Source organism: Lithobates pipiens, unplaced genomic scaffold, assembly GCF_037356315.1.
Source record: "Lithobates pipiens isolate NorthernLeopardFrog02 unplaced genomic scaffold, aLitPip1_a1.2 Scaffold_24, whole genome shotgun sequence".
In the NCBI taxonomy this organism is placed as follows: Eukaryota; Metazoa; Chordata; class Amphibia; order Anura; family Ranidae; genus Lithobates; species Lithobates pipiens.
The window spans coordinates 23,269,360-23,285,413 of record NW_027507786.1 but is presented as its reverse complement, the minus strand read 5'-3'; the positions used below and the strand labels follow the sequence as shown (position 1 = coordinate 23,285,413).

The following is a 16,054-nucleotide window of genomic DNA, read 5'->3' as shown; positions in this document are numbered from 1 at the left end:
CTAGATACACCACGTCTACGGGCCTTCCTTTATCTAGATACACCACGTCTACGGGCCTTCCTTTATCTAGATACACCACGTCTACGGACCTTCCTTTATCTAGATACACCACGTCTACGGACCTTCCTTTATCTAGATACACCACGTCTACGGACCTTCCTTTATCTAGATACACCACGTCTACGGGCCTTCCTTTATCTAGATACACCACGTCTACGGGCCTTCCTTTATCTAGATACACCACGTCTACGGGCCTTCCTTTATCTAGATACACCACGTCTACGGACCTTCCTTTATCTAGATACACCACGTCTACGGACCTTCCTTTATCTAGATACACCACGTCTACGGACCTTCCTTTATCTAGATACACCACGTCTACGGACCTTCCTTTATCTAGATACACCACGTCTACGGATCTTCCTTTATCCAGATACACCACGTCTACGGGCCTTCCTTTATCTAGATACACCATGTCTACGGATCTTCCTTTATCTAGATACACCACGTCTACGGACCTTCCTTTATCTAGATACACCACGTCTACGGACCTTCCTTTATCTAGATACACCACGTCTACGGACCTTCCTTTATCCAGATACACCACGTCTACGGGCCTTCCTTTATCTAGATACACCACGTCTACGGACCTTCCTTTATCTAGATACACCACATATACGGCCTTCCTTTATCTAGATACACCACGTCTACGGGCCTTCCTTTATCTAGATACATCACGTCTACGGGCCTTCCTTTATCTAGATACACCACGTCTACGGGCCTTCCTTTATCTAGATACACCACGTCTACGGACCTTCCTTTATCTAGATACACCACGTCTACGGACCTTCCTTTATCTAGATACACCACGTCTACGGACCTTCCTTTATCTAGATACACCACGTCTACGGGCCTTCCTTTATCTAGATACACCACGTCTACGGGCCTTCCTTTATCTAGATACACCACGTCTACGGGCCTTCCTTTATCTACATACACCACGTCTACGGGCCTTCCTTTATCTAGATACACCACGTCTACGGGCCTTCCTTTATCTAGATACACCACGTCTACGGACCTTCCTTTATCTAGATACACCACGTCTACGGACCTTCCTTTATCTAGATACACCACGTCTACGGGCCTTCCTTTATCTAGATACACCACGTCTACGGGCCTTCCTTTATCTACATACACCACGTCTACGGATCTTCCTTTATCTAGATACACCACGTCTACGGGCCTTCCTTTATCTAGATACACCACGTCTGCGGGTCTTCCTTTATCCAGATACACCATGTCTACGGGCCTTCATTTATCTAGATACACCACGTCTACGGGCCTTCCTTTATCTAGATAAACCACGTCTGCGGGTCTTCCTTTATCCAGATACACCATGTCTACGGGCCTTCATTTAACTAGATACACGATTTTTCATGAATCCATGCTGATTACTGCTAATGATACTGTAACTGTTCTAATTACTAAAATCTTGTGGTAAAAATATAATTCTAATTAATAAATATAATTATACATGAAAAGTAGCAGTTTTTCTGCCATTCTCAGGACCCTCCACAAAAAAACTCTCAAAGTAAATAATCTCCTCCCTGATGATGCCACATATGTGAGCGCTATTTGTTTTCTATAAAACATGTGGGTGGGTGGGGGAGGGGGAGGGGACGGATTTTGTTGGTACCCCCATAGATGGCACATAAGAGGTAAAAGTATACACAAATCTCTTCATAAATAAAGTTGTATTAAAACCACCTCAAGACCACAATTTATACTCACCGGCCCCTTTATTAGGTCCCCCTTGCTAGTACTGAGTTGGACCCCCTTTGGCCCTTCACTCTTGGTGGCGGAGATACAACAAGGTGTTGGAAACGTTCCTCAGAGATTTTTCTCCATAGTGACATCATAACATCACACAGTCGCTGCACATTTGTCAGCTGCACTTCCCATGATGTCAATCTCCCGTTCCACCACATCCCAAAGGTGCTGTATTGGATGAGATGTGGTGAGTGTGGAGGCCATTGGAGGACGGGGAGCCTCATTGTCCAGTGGTGAGATGATTGGAGCTTTGTGACATGGGGCATTATCCTGCCTGAACCGGTGATATCCCATCCCCCCACGCATTACACCCCCCACCACCAGCCTGAACCGGTGATACCCCATCCCCACAGCATTAACACCCCCACCACCAGCCTGAACCGGGGATATAAGGCAGGATGGATCTATGCACCGAATTCAGACCCCACCATCTAATGTCGGAGGTAAAATCCAGACTCCTCAGACCAGACAATGTTTTTATAATTTCTCTCCTCATTCATTCTCCCCATGCAAGATGTTCCTGCCCCCTCCTCAGTCTCCCATGTAGGGTGTTCCTGCCCCTCCTCAGTCTCCCATGCAGGGTGTTCCTGCCCCCTCCTCAGTCTCCCATGCAGGGTGTTCCTGCCCCCTCCTCAGTCTCCCATGCAGGGTGTCCTGCCCCCTCCTCAGTCTCCCATGCAGGGTGTTCCTGCCCCCTCCTCAGTCTCCCATGCAGGGTGTTCCTGCCCCCTCCTCAGTCTCCCATGCAGGGTGTCCCTGCCCCCCCTCAGTCTCCCATGCAGGGTGTCCCTGCCCCCCCCCCCTCAGTCTCCCATGCAGGGTGTTCCTGCCCCCTCCTCAGTCTCCCATGCAGGGTGTTCCTGCCCCTCCTCAGTCTCCCATGCAGGGTGTTCCTGCCCCCCTCCTCAGTCTCCCATGCAGGGTGTTCCTGCCCCCCCCCCTCAGTCTCCCATGCAGGTGTTCCTGCCCCCCCCTCAGTCTCCCATGCAGGGTGTTCCTGCCCCCTCCTCAGTCTCCCATGCAGGGTGTTCCTGCCCCCTCCTCAGTCTCCCATGTAGGGTGTTCCTGCCCCTCCTCAGTCTCCCATGCAGGGTGTTCCTGCCCCCTCCTCAGTCTCCATGCAGGGTGTTCCTGTCCCCTCCTCAGTCTCCCATGTAGGGTGTTCCTGCCCCCTCCTCAGTCTCCCATGCAGGGGTTCCTGCCCCCCCCTCCTCAGTCTCCATGCAGGGTGTTCCTGCCCCCCCCTCCTCAGTCTCCCATGCAGGGTGTTCCTGCCCCCTCCTCAGTCTCCATGTAGGGTGTTTCCTGCCCCCTCCTCAGTCTCCCATGCAGGGTGTTCCTGCCCCTCCTCAGTCTCCCATGCAGGTGTTCCTGCCCCCTCCTCAGTCTCCCATGCAGGGTGTTCTGTCCCCTCCTCAGTCTCCTCCATGTAGGGTGTTCCTGCCCCCTCCAGTCTCCCATGCAGGGTGTTCCTGCCCCTCCTCAGTCTCCCATGCAGGGTGTTCCTGCCCCCTCCTCAGTCTCCCATGCAGGGTGTCCCTGCCCCCCCTCAGTCTCCCATGCAGGGTGTCCCTGCCCCCCCCCCTCAGTCTCCCATGCAGGGTGTCCCTGCCCCCCCCCCTCAGTCTCCCATGCAGGGTGTTCCTGCCCCACTCCTCAGTCTCCCATGCAGGGTGTTCCTGCCCCCTCCTCAGTCTCCCATGCAGGGTGTTCCTGCCCCCCTCCTCAGTCTCCCATGCAGGGTGTTCCTGCCCCCTCCTCAGTCTCCCATGCAGGGTGTTCCTGCCCCCCCCCTCAGTCTCCCATGCAGGGTGTTCCTGCCCCCCCCTCAGTCTCCCATGCAGGGTGTTCCTGCCCCCCCCCTCAGTCTCCATGCAGGGTGTTCCTGCCCCCCCCTCCAGTCTCCCATGCAGGGTGTTCCTGCCCCCCTACCCCCAGTCTCCCATGCAGGGTGTCCTGCCCCCCTACCCCCAGTCTCCCATGCAGGGTGTCCCTGCCCCCCCCCTTCAGTCTCCCATGCAGGGTGTCCCTGCCCCCCCTTCAGTCTCCCATGCAGGGTCCCTCCTCCCCCCCCCTCAGTCTCCCATGCAGGGTGTCCTGCCCCCCTCAGTCTCCCATGCAGGGTGTCCCTGCCCCCCCCCCCTCAGTCTCCCATGCAGGGTGTCCCTGCCCCCCCCTTCAGTCTCCCATGCAGGGTGTCCCTCCCCCCCCCCCTCAGTCTCCCATGCAGGGTGTCCCTGCCCCCCCCTCTGTCTCCCATGCAGGGTGTCCCTGCCCCCCCCCCTCAGTCTCCCATGGCAGGGTGTCCCTGCCCCCCCCCCCTCAGTCTCCCGTGCAGGGTGTCCCTGCCCCCCTCCCCCCAGTCTCCCATGCAGGGTGTATGGCCCTGTCCCGGTCGGTAGGGAGGTGTATGTAGAGCGCCTGTCATGGTGGAGTTCTAGAATTGCAGAGACAGCAGTCTGACATTAATCTTTAACATGCGGAGTGCGGAGATCTGACACCTCGCCAACCACTCGATAATAATTTCCCCGGCCAGCAATCCACATAACTCAGCTGCCGGCAATTAACTCTTCATGGAGACGTCTTGTTCCTAAAATAGGAAATCTGCGGCTCCTTTCCCGGCTGTGCCAAGCGGCGGCTTTGTATGTGGAATGTTCCTGGGAAGCGTCTGTCGGGTTGTATTGTGTGTGTGTGTGGGGGGCGAGGGGGGCGAGGGGGCGAGGGGGGCGAGAGGGGCGAGGGGCGCTCTTCTGCCAGCAACACAAGGCTTGTTCTGTGTGCAGAGAGGAAATGGTCCCCCTGCCCCGCTCTGCCCCGGGCACAGGTTCACATGGTAACAATTAGAGCGTGGCTTCTGTCTCTGGCACCCTCGCTGTGTGCCCCCCACATCTACCCTCAGCCGGCCTGGTAATGCCCCCCTCTGCTGTCACCATTGTTCTTTGTTCCGTTTGATGGAGGCTGAGAGCAGGAAGTGAGTGTAAGCAGGTTGGGGGAGAATGCAGCATTTTATTCTATATATCTGCTGGGTGCCTCCGCTGGGGGTGGGGGTTGGTGTGCAGGCCCCTGTGTAACGCTGATATCCTTCCCCCGACTTCCTCTCCTGCACCGGAACCCTTTATCAGTCTGATCCCCCGGCTGAAGGAGATGATTATGGGGCAGCAGAGCACCTTCCTGTCATCCGCTTCGGGGGTGAAACTGCCTGGACTATAGAGACCAATCACAACTCCAGCCAGATCTTCACTTCATTCAGTAGGAGGGATAGAAGCCCTGGGAGGTATTTATTGCACTCTGTTCACCCATTGTCAGGACAGGAAGTGAAGATTAATCTTCCCAGTGGGGACACACAGCTGGAAAAGGCTTGTTATTGTGATTGGGGTGGAGAGAGGCTCTGGATCTCATGTGGCTGGAAAGGCTTGTGATATACGCCTATGGACTTCTACTCCGGTCATGTACTGAAGGACCATGGGTGAAGGGGTATGGGATGGATCGGTGCACCAGTGGAATGATCGGTTGTGGTAAAACCGTTTTCTGGTTAGTAGTCAACGCGCATTTGTGGGATACACCCTCACCAGCCACTTTATATGACACCCTTGCAGGTAGCAGGTTGGGCCCCTTTATTAGGTCCCCTTGCTAGTAGCATGTTGGACCCCCTTTATTAGGTCCCCTTGCTAGTAGCGGGTTGGACCCCCTTTATTAGGCCCCCCCTTGCTAGTGCATGTTGGACCCCCTTTATTAGGTCCCCTTGCTAGTAGCGGGTTTAACCCCCTTTATTGCTCCCGCCTTGCTAGTAGTGGGTGGGATCCCCTTTATTGGCCCCCCTTGCTAGTAGCGGGTTGGACCCCCTTTATTAGGCCCCCCCCTTGCTAGTAGCGGGTTGGACCCCCTTTATTGCCCCCCCCTTGCTAGTAGCGGGTTGGACCCCCTTTATTGGCCCCCCCTTGCTAGTAGCGGGTTGGACCCCCTTTATTGGCCCCCCTTGCTAGTAGCGGGTTGGACCCCCTTTATTGGCCCCCCCTTGCTAGTAGCGGGTTGGACCCCTTTATTGGCCCCCCCTTGCTAGTAGCGGGTTGGACCCCTTTATTGGCCCCCCTTGCTAGTAGCGGGTTGGACCCCCTTTATTGGCCCCCCCTTGCTAGTAGCGGGTTGGACCCCCTTTTATTGGCCCCCCTTGCTAGTAGTGGGTTGGACCCCCTTTATTGGGCCCCCCCCCCCTTGCTAGTAGCGGGTTGGACCCCCTTCATTAGGCTCCCCTTGCTAGTAGTGGGTTGACTGTTGGGGGGGTGGCGGGAGGTGTGGCCTTGGCTGTCAGCAATGGGTGGGTGTGGCCATTGGCTGTCAGTGGGGTGGCTATGCCCACCCATATATGATGATTGTGAAGGGGGGGGGATTCATGTATTTTGTCCCGTCTGTGGAGTTCCAATAGCGTTTTCCTGCTGGATTCTTGTTTTTCCTTTTTTCACTCTGCGACTTTTCATTGGTGTTTTTTGTTTCTAGTTTTAATACTTGAATATTGCAAAGAGAAATCTCCGGATTTGGGAGTTTAGGCCTTGGAGAGAAATCGCCGGCGGACATCCAGCAACATGTGGTGTCAATCGGAGCACCACGCTAGGAGCGCGGCGGTCACCTACCTCTGTTGGGTGAAGGCCCCAGCCCCTCGCCCGGGCTCCTCGGAATCTCTCCGCTCGGAGAACCTGTATTGTATTGTTTACATTTTTGTGGTGGAGCGGCAGACGGATTTAGAAGCCGCTCTGCATTCCATCCTCTGATATGAATCGGCCTGAATGGAAAACAGCGAGACTGACGGCAATCCACCGAGAGATCGTCTACCAGAGAACGGGGCGAGCGTGGGAGGAGTGCAGCGCTCGGTGTACACCATCAACGCCCTTAACCTTGTTTTTGTGACAATTTTTTACCGCCCCAAACACTCAGTGGTGCTTCGGCTTTCATTGCTTTGATCACTGAAAACTTTTTTCAGACGGGTCCTCCTCTGCATGACCAAGCCGGTTTCGGGAGGGTGACCACACCTTCAGCAGATTCCTGAGCCCGGTGACCCAGAGAGGGGAGGTCTCTGACCACTATAATATCCCCACCATGTATATCCTCCTCTTCATGGATGTGACGTCTTTATCTTCTTTGTTCTGGGAATTCTCTTCGCTTTTGTGGAGACTTCCTCTCACTTCCTGTTGTGTCTGTAGGAAGTGAAGTAAAATCTCTCACCAGGTCAGAGCTAGCAAAACAAATGGCCTGGCAGTTTTTATTTGTAAAGTGTTTGTAAACCAATGATCTGAAAAATGAACAAAGCTCCTCCCCTCTAAGGGGTGTACTTGCCTCTATCCAGTGTGATTTCTGTCTGATGTCTGCATTAGTCCTTTCTGACAGTTTTGCAGACACCAAAACAATCCCCAAGAGATGCCTCCCCCAGAAAGTGAGTGACAGACTCAGCTGTGCATGTAGAGGGGGTGTGCATTCCCTTCACTCAGGTCTCAGATTACACTCAGCTCCCTGCTGTGCAGTGTGAAGTCAGATCCCTGACCCCCTGAATTTCAGACATGCTGTATAAATTCTGAGAACATAGAAATGATGTAGAGGAGGAAGTGTTACAGATAAACTGCTACTTATGTGGGAGGATTTGTTAAATTTTTTTGTTTACAAACACTTTACTTTTCTGATTTTGTTGGATTAGAAAAGTTGAAGTCGATGTACTACACTTTATGGGTGCGCAGCGCCGGGGAAATGCCCCAAACTATCCAGGGCTGAGAGGATGACCCATGTGCTCATCTTCTGACCTGCTGATAGGACCACCTGAAGGGTGAAAGGTCACTGCCAGGCCCATAGGTTGTGTCAGGTCTTCACTTCTGGGGTACATGGAGACGTGGGCTGTGTATTCCTTAGGAGGGGCTTTTGTCCATATTTATTATTATTATTATTATTATTATTATTATTATTATTATTATTATTATTATTATATTTTCCGTGTGTACTGATAGGATTTGGAGAACGTTCTCCATGCATGGCTCATTATAGAAATACGTCTCTCTTGTTGTCCATCTTATGAGCCTAAATCTGGCCATTACCCTATAGATTATCTGAAGATTTTCGATGGTTAGATGGAAAAAGTGCAACAGATTCTCCATATTCATTAAACTGTGTGGATGGAGGAATCTCCCACTTTTTCCATCTAACTATAGAAAATCTACCGATAATCTATAGGTGTATGGCCTGCTTTACAAGAATCGGGTGCAGCTCTGCATAGACGCCAATCGTCTTCAGCTTGTTCCATGAAGCTTTGACAATAAAACCTGGAAGCTGATTGGTTACCATGCACAGCTGCACCAGATTTTTCACTCTCCAGGTTTAGTAAAGTCTCCCCCATAATGTGCGTTCTCTGCTGCGCCCCCGTGGTTGCTCGAGTGACCTCGTTGAAGGGTCCTTGTGTTGTCAGTGTACATGCAGCTTCCCTGGCTCTGTATGATGAAAGGATAATCCCTGCGGGGATTACGGCTCATTGCTTGTTTATTACCTGATGGACAATTACCTGCAGCGTCACAGTGTGTGTGTGTGGGTGTCATTCACTTTTCCACGGCTTCTACGTACATCCCGAGTCCCTCCTATGGAGGTGCTGAGGATCGATGTGACTGTGCAGAGAGCTGGGGACCCGTTCACAGTGCAGCTGAGGATTCAGAGTCCCTGTGATAACGATCGGTATGATAGAAGCAATCGTTACTTTTTATCTTTTTTTTTAGTCAACATTTTAGGACGTGTTCTATAAATGGTCTATGACAAGTATTTACTTTGTTTTGATGGAGAGGGCTAGACTGAGGGTTCATAGAGTTGTATGATGGGGTGGGGGCAAACTGAGGGGGTTCAGTATGATGGGGGACAGACTGAGGGGTCCGGTAGGGTGGAGGGGCAGACTGAGGGGTCCGGTAGGGTGGAGGGCAGACTGAGGGGTCCGGTAGGGTGGAGGGGCAGACTGAGGGGGTTCAGTATGATGGGGGGACAGACTGAGGGGTCCGGTAGGGTGGAGGGGCAGACTGAGGGGTCCGGTAGGGTGGAGGGGCAGACTGAGGGTCGGTAGGGTGGAGGGGCAGACTGAGGGGCCGGTAGGGTGGAGGGGCAGACTGAGGGGTCCGGGTAGGGTGGAGGGGCAGACTGAGGGGTCCGGTAGGGTGGAGGGGCAGACTGAGGGGTCCGGTAGGGTGGAGGGGCAGACTGAGGGGTTCGGTTGGGTGGAGGGGCAGACTGAGGGGTTCGGTAGGGTGGAGGGGCAGACTGAGGGGTTCGGTAGGGTGGAGGGGCAGACTGAGGGGTTCGGTAGGGTGGAGGGGCAGACTGAGGGGTTCGGTAGGGTGGAGGGGCAGACTGAGGGGTTCGGTAGGGTGGAGGGGCAGACTGAGGGGTTCGGTAGGGTGAGGGGCAGACTGAGGGGTTCGGTAGGGTGGAGGGGCAGACTGAGGGGTTCGGTGGGTGGAGGGCAGACTGAGGGGTTCGGTAGGGTGGAGGGGCAGACTGAGGGGTTCGGTAGGGTGGAGGGGCAGACTGAGGGGTTCGGTGGGATGGGGGGCAGACTGAGGGGTTCGGTGGGATGGAGGGGCAGACTGAGGGGTTCGGTGGGATGGAGGGGCAGACTGAGGGGTTCGGTGGGATGGAGGGGCAGACTGAGGGTTCGGTGGGATGGAGGGGCAGACTGAGGGGTTCGGTGGGATGGAGGGGCAGACTGAGGGGTTGGCCAGGGTGGAGGGGCAGACTGAGGGGTTGGCCAGGGTGGAGGGGCAGACTGAGGGGTTGGCCAGGGTGGAGGGGCAGACTGAGGGGTTGGCCAGGGTGGAGGGGCAGACTGAGGGGTTGGCCAGGGTGGAGGGGCAGACTGAGGGGTTCGTGTGATGGGGGGACAGACTGAGGGGTTCGGTGTGATGGGGGGACAGACTGAGGGGTTCGGTGTGATGGGGGGACAGACTGAGGGGTTCGGTGTGATGGGGGGACAGACTGAGGGGTTCGGTGTGATGGGGGGACAGACTGAGGGGTTCGGTGATGGGGGGACAGACTGAGGGGTTCGGTGTGATGGGGGGGACAGACTGAGGGGTTCGGTGTGATGGGGGGGCAGACTGAGGGGTTGGCCAGGGTGGAGGGGCAGACTGAGGGGTTGGCCAGGGTGGAGGGGCAGACTGAGGGGTTGGCCAGGGTGGAGGGGCAGACTGAGGGGTTGGCCAGGGTGGAGGGGCAGACTGAGGGGTTGGCCAGGGTGGAGGGGCAGACTGAGGGGTTGGCCAGGGTGGAGGGGCAGACTGAGGGGTTCGGTGTGATGGGGGGACAGACTGAGGGGTTCGGTGTGATGGGGGGACAGACTGAGGGTTCGGTGTGATGGGGGGGACAGACTGAGGGGTTCGGTGTGATGGGGGGGACAGACTGAGGGGTTCGGTGTGATGGGGGGGACAGACTGAGGGGTTCGGTGTGATGGGGGGGACAGACTGAGGGGTTCGGTGTGATGGGGGGGACAGACTGAGGGGTTGGCCAGGTGGAGGGGCAGACTGAGGGGTTGGCCAGGGTGGAGGGGCAGACTGAGGGGGTTGGGTAGGGTGGAGGGACACACTGAGAGGGGTTCAGGGAGCCCCAGTAATTGGTGTTGGGAGATTTTCTATCATTTACTCTCCAACTATTGACTGGCTTTAATTGGATTCATTGGCTTGGGATTCTTCGAGTTTGGTAAGCCGTGTTCATCATTGTTGGTTATATTTTCTCATTGTAGTTTCTTCTGTCATTCTTGTAATTTGCATTCTCCATGTATTATCAGACTTCTTACATCTCCCACTTTCTTCCCTCTCCAGGACATGAATGGGACGATCGCTTGGCAGGTTTATGTGAAGATCTGACCTATCCGGTGGTCTCCCGGGCCCAGTATGGCCCAGATCTCCAGCAGTAATGGCTTCAGACAGTCTTCGGCGGCTCGGCCTCTGGGAACGAAGGATGTGGGGAAGGAGGAAGCCTTGCAGATGGAAGCAGAAGCTTTGGACAAGCTGCACAAAGAGAAGAGACTGTATGCCAGCCGTGGTGCCACGTTCACCAGAGCGCATCCCACGCCCTCAGCCCTGAGCAAGCAGGACAACGATTTGATGGCGTTTCCTGAAGTGGACGCCAGGAGGTGGTCGGAGAAGTCCCTGCAGGGTATAGACCTGGAGAAGGTTCCTATGGCCGAACTAGAAAAAGTTTCTCTTGGATGACATGTTTGAAGCCGTCCCCAAAGCAGCAGCCCCGCCCAGCTGCGGGCATTGAATCCAGTGGTCTCCGCACAGTGCTTCACTCCATCGTTCCCGGGTGGTCAGTGGGCATCTAGATTGCAAGCTCCGGTGCCTTCTTCTTTGCCACCTACCTTTTCATTTTCAAAATGCGCGGATCCATTTCAGAATGGATTCAGTCCCAACATGTCTGCAGGGCAGCGCAGGGAGCCGTTGTTCCTCAGTCTTCCAGCACGTCCTGCGTACATTTCCTATGCCGTACCTGGCGGCTCGCCCTTCCACCTGCGAGGAGCTCTGCCCACCTATTCTGCCCCCGTCACCCCAGACATGGCCAAGATTATTAGACAAAATTGCAAAAACCTCTGAATTTCAGAGGAATGGAAAGGCCAATCATGACCTCCAACGCAAAGCACAAGTGGCGACTCTCCCGAAGAGAAGGCCGGTAAGACTGATGACATCAGTAAATTTGATTGGCTGGACCTGGACCCTCTCAGCAAACCCAAGGTGGACAGTGTGACCTCTACGCCGTCTCCCCGGAGGGTGATGGTGCCTGCGGTGAGATTGTGGCTGAAGATCCTTGGGATGCCGTGTTGTTGGAAGAGAAACCTCTAAAGGCCACCCAGTCCGAGAGGAAGGCCACCCTGAAATCCCCTTCCGGTGCTACCGTGACTCGCAGTCATTCCTTGAACCTGAGGCCAGCGCACGTTTCATTATCCAGGGGCCAGTCAGTGGAGGTGAGTCCAGCTTTGTATCCACCTTACCATGAAATATTCTTTTTTGTTTGTTGTAACATATTTCTGTTGTGTTACTTATAGCAAATCGTAGACTTTCCATGCAGTGACTGTTGAATCGGAGTTTGTCTGGTTCTGCAGGGACTGCCTGAATTTCAATCCATCTGTGGCTGTCCAACTTCTCCCAAATAGGATTGCTGGTTAATTTACTGTTCATTCAGCACTGGCAGTGCTAATCAGTGTAACATTGTTTATAAACATTGTTCAGATGGGAGATGGAGATACACAAAGTAACATTGTTTATAGGGTTGCACTGATACTAGTATATGTACTCTTGCAAATGCTCCAATGCCTGTTGCAGGGAGGGCCGTGCAGCTCACAGGTGATCAGTGCAGTGGTGGGGCAATTACAACACTGATCTCCCTGTATAGCTTTCAATAAAGCACCTGACCGTGTGTTCTCCCCTTCCTTCCGCGGCTGTCAGGTGCTTATTGAAAGCTATACAGGGAGATCTGTGCTTGTAACGTCTCTCACCTATGCACCGATCACCTGCGACTCTCCCCGGGCGTCCTCCTCCCTCTGCCCGGGCGTCCTCCTCCTCTCCTCCGGGCGTCCTCCTCCCTCTCCCCCGGGCGTCCTCCTCCCTCTCCCCCGGGCGTCCTCCTCCCTCTCCCCCGGTGTCCTCCTCCCTCTCCCCCGGTGTCCTCCTCCCTCTCCCCGGTGTCCTCCTCCCTCTCCCCCGGGCGTCCTCCTCCCTCTCCCCCGGTCCTCCTCCCTCTCCCCCGGTGTCCTCCTCCCTCTCCCCCGGGTGTCCTCCTCCCTCTCCCCCGGGGCGTCCTCCTCCCTCTCCCCCGGGCGTCCTCCTCCCTCTCCCCCGGGCGTCCTCCTCCCTCTCCCCCGGGCGTCCTCCTCCCTCTCCCCCGGGCGTCCTCCTCCCTCTCCCCCGGGCGTCCTCCTCCCTCTCCCCCGGGCGTCCTCCTCCCCTGCCCGGGCGTCCTCCTCCCTCTGCCCGGGCGTCCTCCTCCCTCTGCCCGGGCGTCCTCCTCCCTCTGCCCGGGCGTCCTCCTCCCTCTGCCCGGGCGTCCTCCTCCCTCTGCCCAGGCGTCCTCGGCTCCCGGGACCTCCTCCTCTCTCTGGTGTCCTCCTCCTCCATCTCTCTGGTGTCCTCCTCCTCCATCTCTCTGGTGTCCTCCTCCTCCATCTCTCTGGTGTCCTCCTCCTCCTCCTCCATCTCTCTGTCGTCGTCGTCCTCCTCCTCCTCCTCCTCCTCCTCCTCCCCTCTCCTCCTCCTCCTCCTCCTCCTCCATCTCTCTGGTGTTCTCCTCCTCCTCCTCCTCCTCCATCTCTCTGGTGTTCTCCCTCCTCCTCCTCCTCCTCCATCTCTCTGGTGTTCTCCTCCTCCTCCTCCTCCTCCTCCTCCTCCATCTCTCTGGTGTCCTCCTCCTCCTCCTCCTCCTCCATCTCTCTGGTGTCCTCCTCCTCCTCCTCCTCCTCCTCCTCCTCCTCCTCCTCCATCTCTCTGGTGTTCTCCTCCTCCTCCTCCTCCATCTCTCTGGTGTTCTCCTCCTCCTCCTCCTCCATCTCTCTGGTGTTCTCCTCCTCCTCCTCCTCCTCCTCCTCCTCCTCCATCTCTCTGGTGTTCTCCTCCTCCTCCTCCTCCTCCTCCTCCTCCTCCTCCTCCTCCTCCTCCTCCTCCATCTCTCTGGTGTTCTCCTCACTCCTCCTCCTCCTCGCTCCTCTTGTGAACGCACACGCTCTGTGTTGGGGACGCTCACCTACATGCCTGTCAGATTAGGATGAGTGTCTGCACAGCTCCCTATAGACATGAATAGGCTGGCTGCACACGGGTCTGGGGAATAGTAGCATGCTGTGGTGAAGGTTGGGTTGGGGGTGGTGCGGCAGGACTCGGTGTAAGGTGTGGGGTGCAGGCAGAGTGCAGTTGGGTACACCGGGGTACTGTGATCAGCTGCACACACGTCTCTCCCTGATAATAATAAATGTACATGTGGAGCCGCGTTTGCTGCAGGAGTAAAGTGAGATTCCAGGGAAGGGGAGTCACTCGCTCGCCATATATCTGCGGGGGTCATAAAACGCACCGTCTGCATTTCACATCCCTCAGGGAACTTCCCCAATCGTGTCCTGACATGTATGGTGACATCCTGTGGCTGGCAGTAATCCGTTTCCTGTCATGTGACTCACCGAAGACGTCCGAAATCTCATCTCCGACACATCGCCCTGCAGCTGTGTGTACTCACTGTGTGTGTGTATATGTGTGTGTATATGTGTGTGTGTGTGTATTTATGTATATATGTGTGTGTCTATCTATCTATATATATATAATGTGTATTTATAGTGTGAGTACAAAGAGCTCTGGGATCATAAAAATATATATAATGTTACACGCACAGTGAGTATACAGAGCTTTGGGATTTTATATATATATATTATACACAGTGAGTACACAGGGCTGTGGGATTAAAAAATATAGATACACACACATACAGTCAGTTCATCCTCCATGTGAAGTCCTGTGTGCAGTGGGTTGTAGTCGGTACGTCCTCCATGTGAAGTCCTGTGTGCAGTGAGTTGTAGTCGGTACATCCTCCATGTGAAGTCCTGTGTGCAGTGAGTTGTAGTCGGTACGTCCTCCATGGTGAAGTCCTGTGTGCAGTGAGTTGTAGTCGGTACGTCATCCATGTAAGTCCTGTGTGCAGAGGGTTGTAGTCGGTACATCCTCCATGTGAAAGTCCTGTGCAGAGGGTTGTAGTCGGTACGTCCTCCATGTGAAGTCCTGTGTGCAGAGGGTTGTAGTCGGTACGTCTCATGTGAAGTCCTGTGCAGAGGGTTGTAGTCGGTACGTCCTCCATGTGAGTCCTGTGGCAGTGCGCTGTAGTCGGTACGTCCTCCATGTGAAGTCCTGTGTGCATGGGCTGTAGTCGGTACGTCCTCCATGTGAAGTCCTGTGTGCAGTGGGCTGTAGTCGGTACGTCCTCCATGTGAAGTCCTGTGTGCGTGGGGTGTAGTCGGTACGTCCTCCATGTGAAGTCCTGTGTGCTGAGGGTTGTAGTCGGTACGTCCTCCATGTGAAGTCCTGTGTGCAGAGGGTTGTAGTCGGTACGTCATCCATGTGAAGTCCTGTGCAGTGGGTTGTAGTCGGTACGTCATCCATGTGAAGTCCTGTGTGCAGTGCGCTGTAGTCGGTACGTCCTCCATGTGAAGTCCTGTGTGCAGTGGGCTGTAGTCGGTACGTCATCCATGTGAAGTCCTGTGCAGTGGGTTGTAGTCAGGACGTCCTCCATGTGAAGTCCTGTGTGCAGTGCGCTGTGTTGGTACATCCTTTGAATCCCTTTTACACTTCAATTGATGGAATGTCTCGTCCTCCTGCAGGGTGACCATGGGGGCCAGTCACGGATCCCGCCAGGAAACTCGGTTCTGCGGGAACTGGAAGTTCAGGATGAAGAGGCTGCGGCGTTCTGTGAAGAGATTGAGAGGTGAGAGGACCGGCGGTCCGTATGTCCGCTATGTGAACTGACAGAGGGGGAGGTGCCCCGGGCTCTGATCACACACATTCTATTACAGATAATAGGAAGTGATAACTGATACTTTGTATACAGTCTGTATTGAGGAGGAAACGGTAACCCGCCATTGTGTCCCGGAGAGCAGACAGGAAGTGAGAGGAAATCTCTACATAACACCTGTGATTATAGATTTATGTCGCAGTACCCGGGGGGGGGGGGGGAGGGGGCGCAACCTCGGCCTCCAGCTGTGGTGAAACTACAAGTCCCATGAGACATTGCAAGACCCCGACCATCACAGGCATGACTCCTAGAGGCAGAGGCATGATGGGATTTGTAGTTTCACCACCACCGGGGGCCAAGGTTGCCAACCCCTGCAGTACATGTCGGCATTCACTGGTTCCCTCAATGAACTGTAGCTCCCCAGTGCCGTGTGTTCTGCCGAGAAAGGTCCCCGTCGGATAATGTCCGTCCTCTACTGAGCAGGCGCAGCGCTTGCGCATTACGGAGGACAACGTGAGCTGCCGAAAGTCTCTGAACGCGATCAGCTGTACATGGCGCCTTGCGCAATTAACACTACATTGTGCCCGGCGCTCACCGATGCTCGTGCAATCTGCAAGGGGCGGGTGTATTATTGAGAAGCGTGTTCATGTTCAAAGACTTTCAGCGGCTCCTTAGTGCTGCCATACTGCACAAGCGCTGCGCCTGCCTCAGTAACGGGGCGGACACTATCACGATGGGGGAC

The 16,054-nt window shown here is 55.0% G+C and overlaps 1 protein-coding gene across 1 annotated transcript in view; it reads left to right on the top strand.

The window, feature by feature from the left end:
- Window positions 1-4,961: 4,961 nt before the first annotated feature.
- The window catches only part of PIK3C2A (phosphatidylinositol-4-phosphate 3-kinase catalytic subunit type 2 alpha), a gene marked incomplete in the record, with an annotated part of 86,267 nt that continues 75,174 nt past the window's right edge, over window positions 4,962-16,054 (top strand). The window contains 8 exon segments of the mRNA XM_077453690.1: window positions 4,962-5,104; window positions 10,656-11,030; window positions 11,032-11,080; window positions 11,083-11,399; window positions 11,401-11,455; window positions 11,458-11,574; window positions 11,577-11,797; window positions 15,182-15,285. Of these exon segments, the coding sequence (XP_077309816.1) occupies window positions 10,728-11,030; window positions 11,032-11,080; window positions 11,083-11,399; window positions 11,401-11,455; window positions 11,458-11,574; window positions 11,577-11,797; window positions 15,182-15,285 (1,166 nt within the window).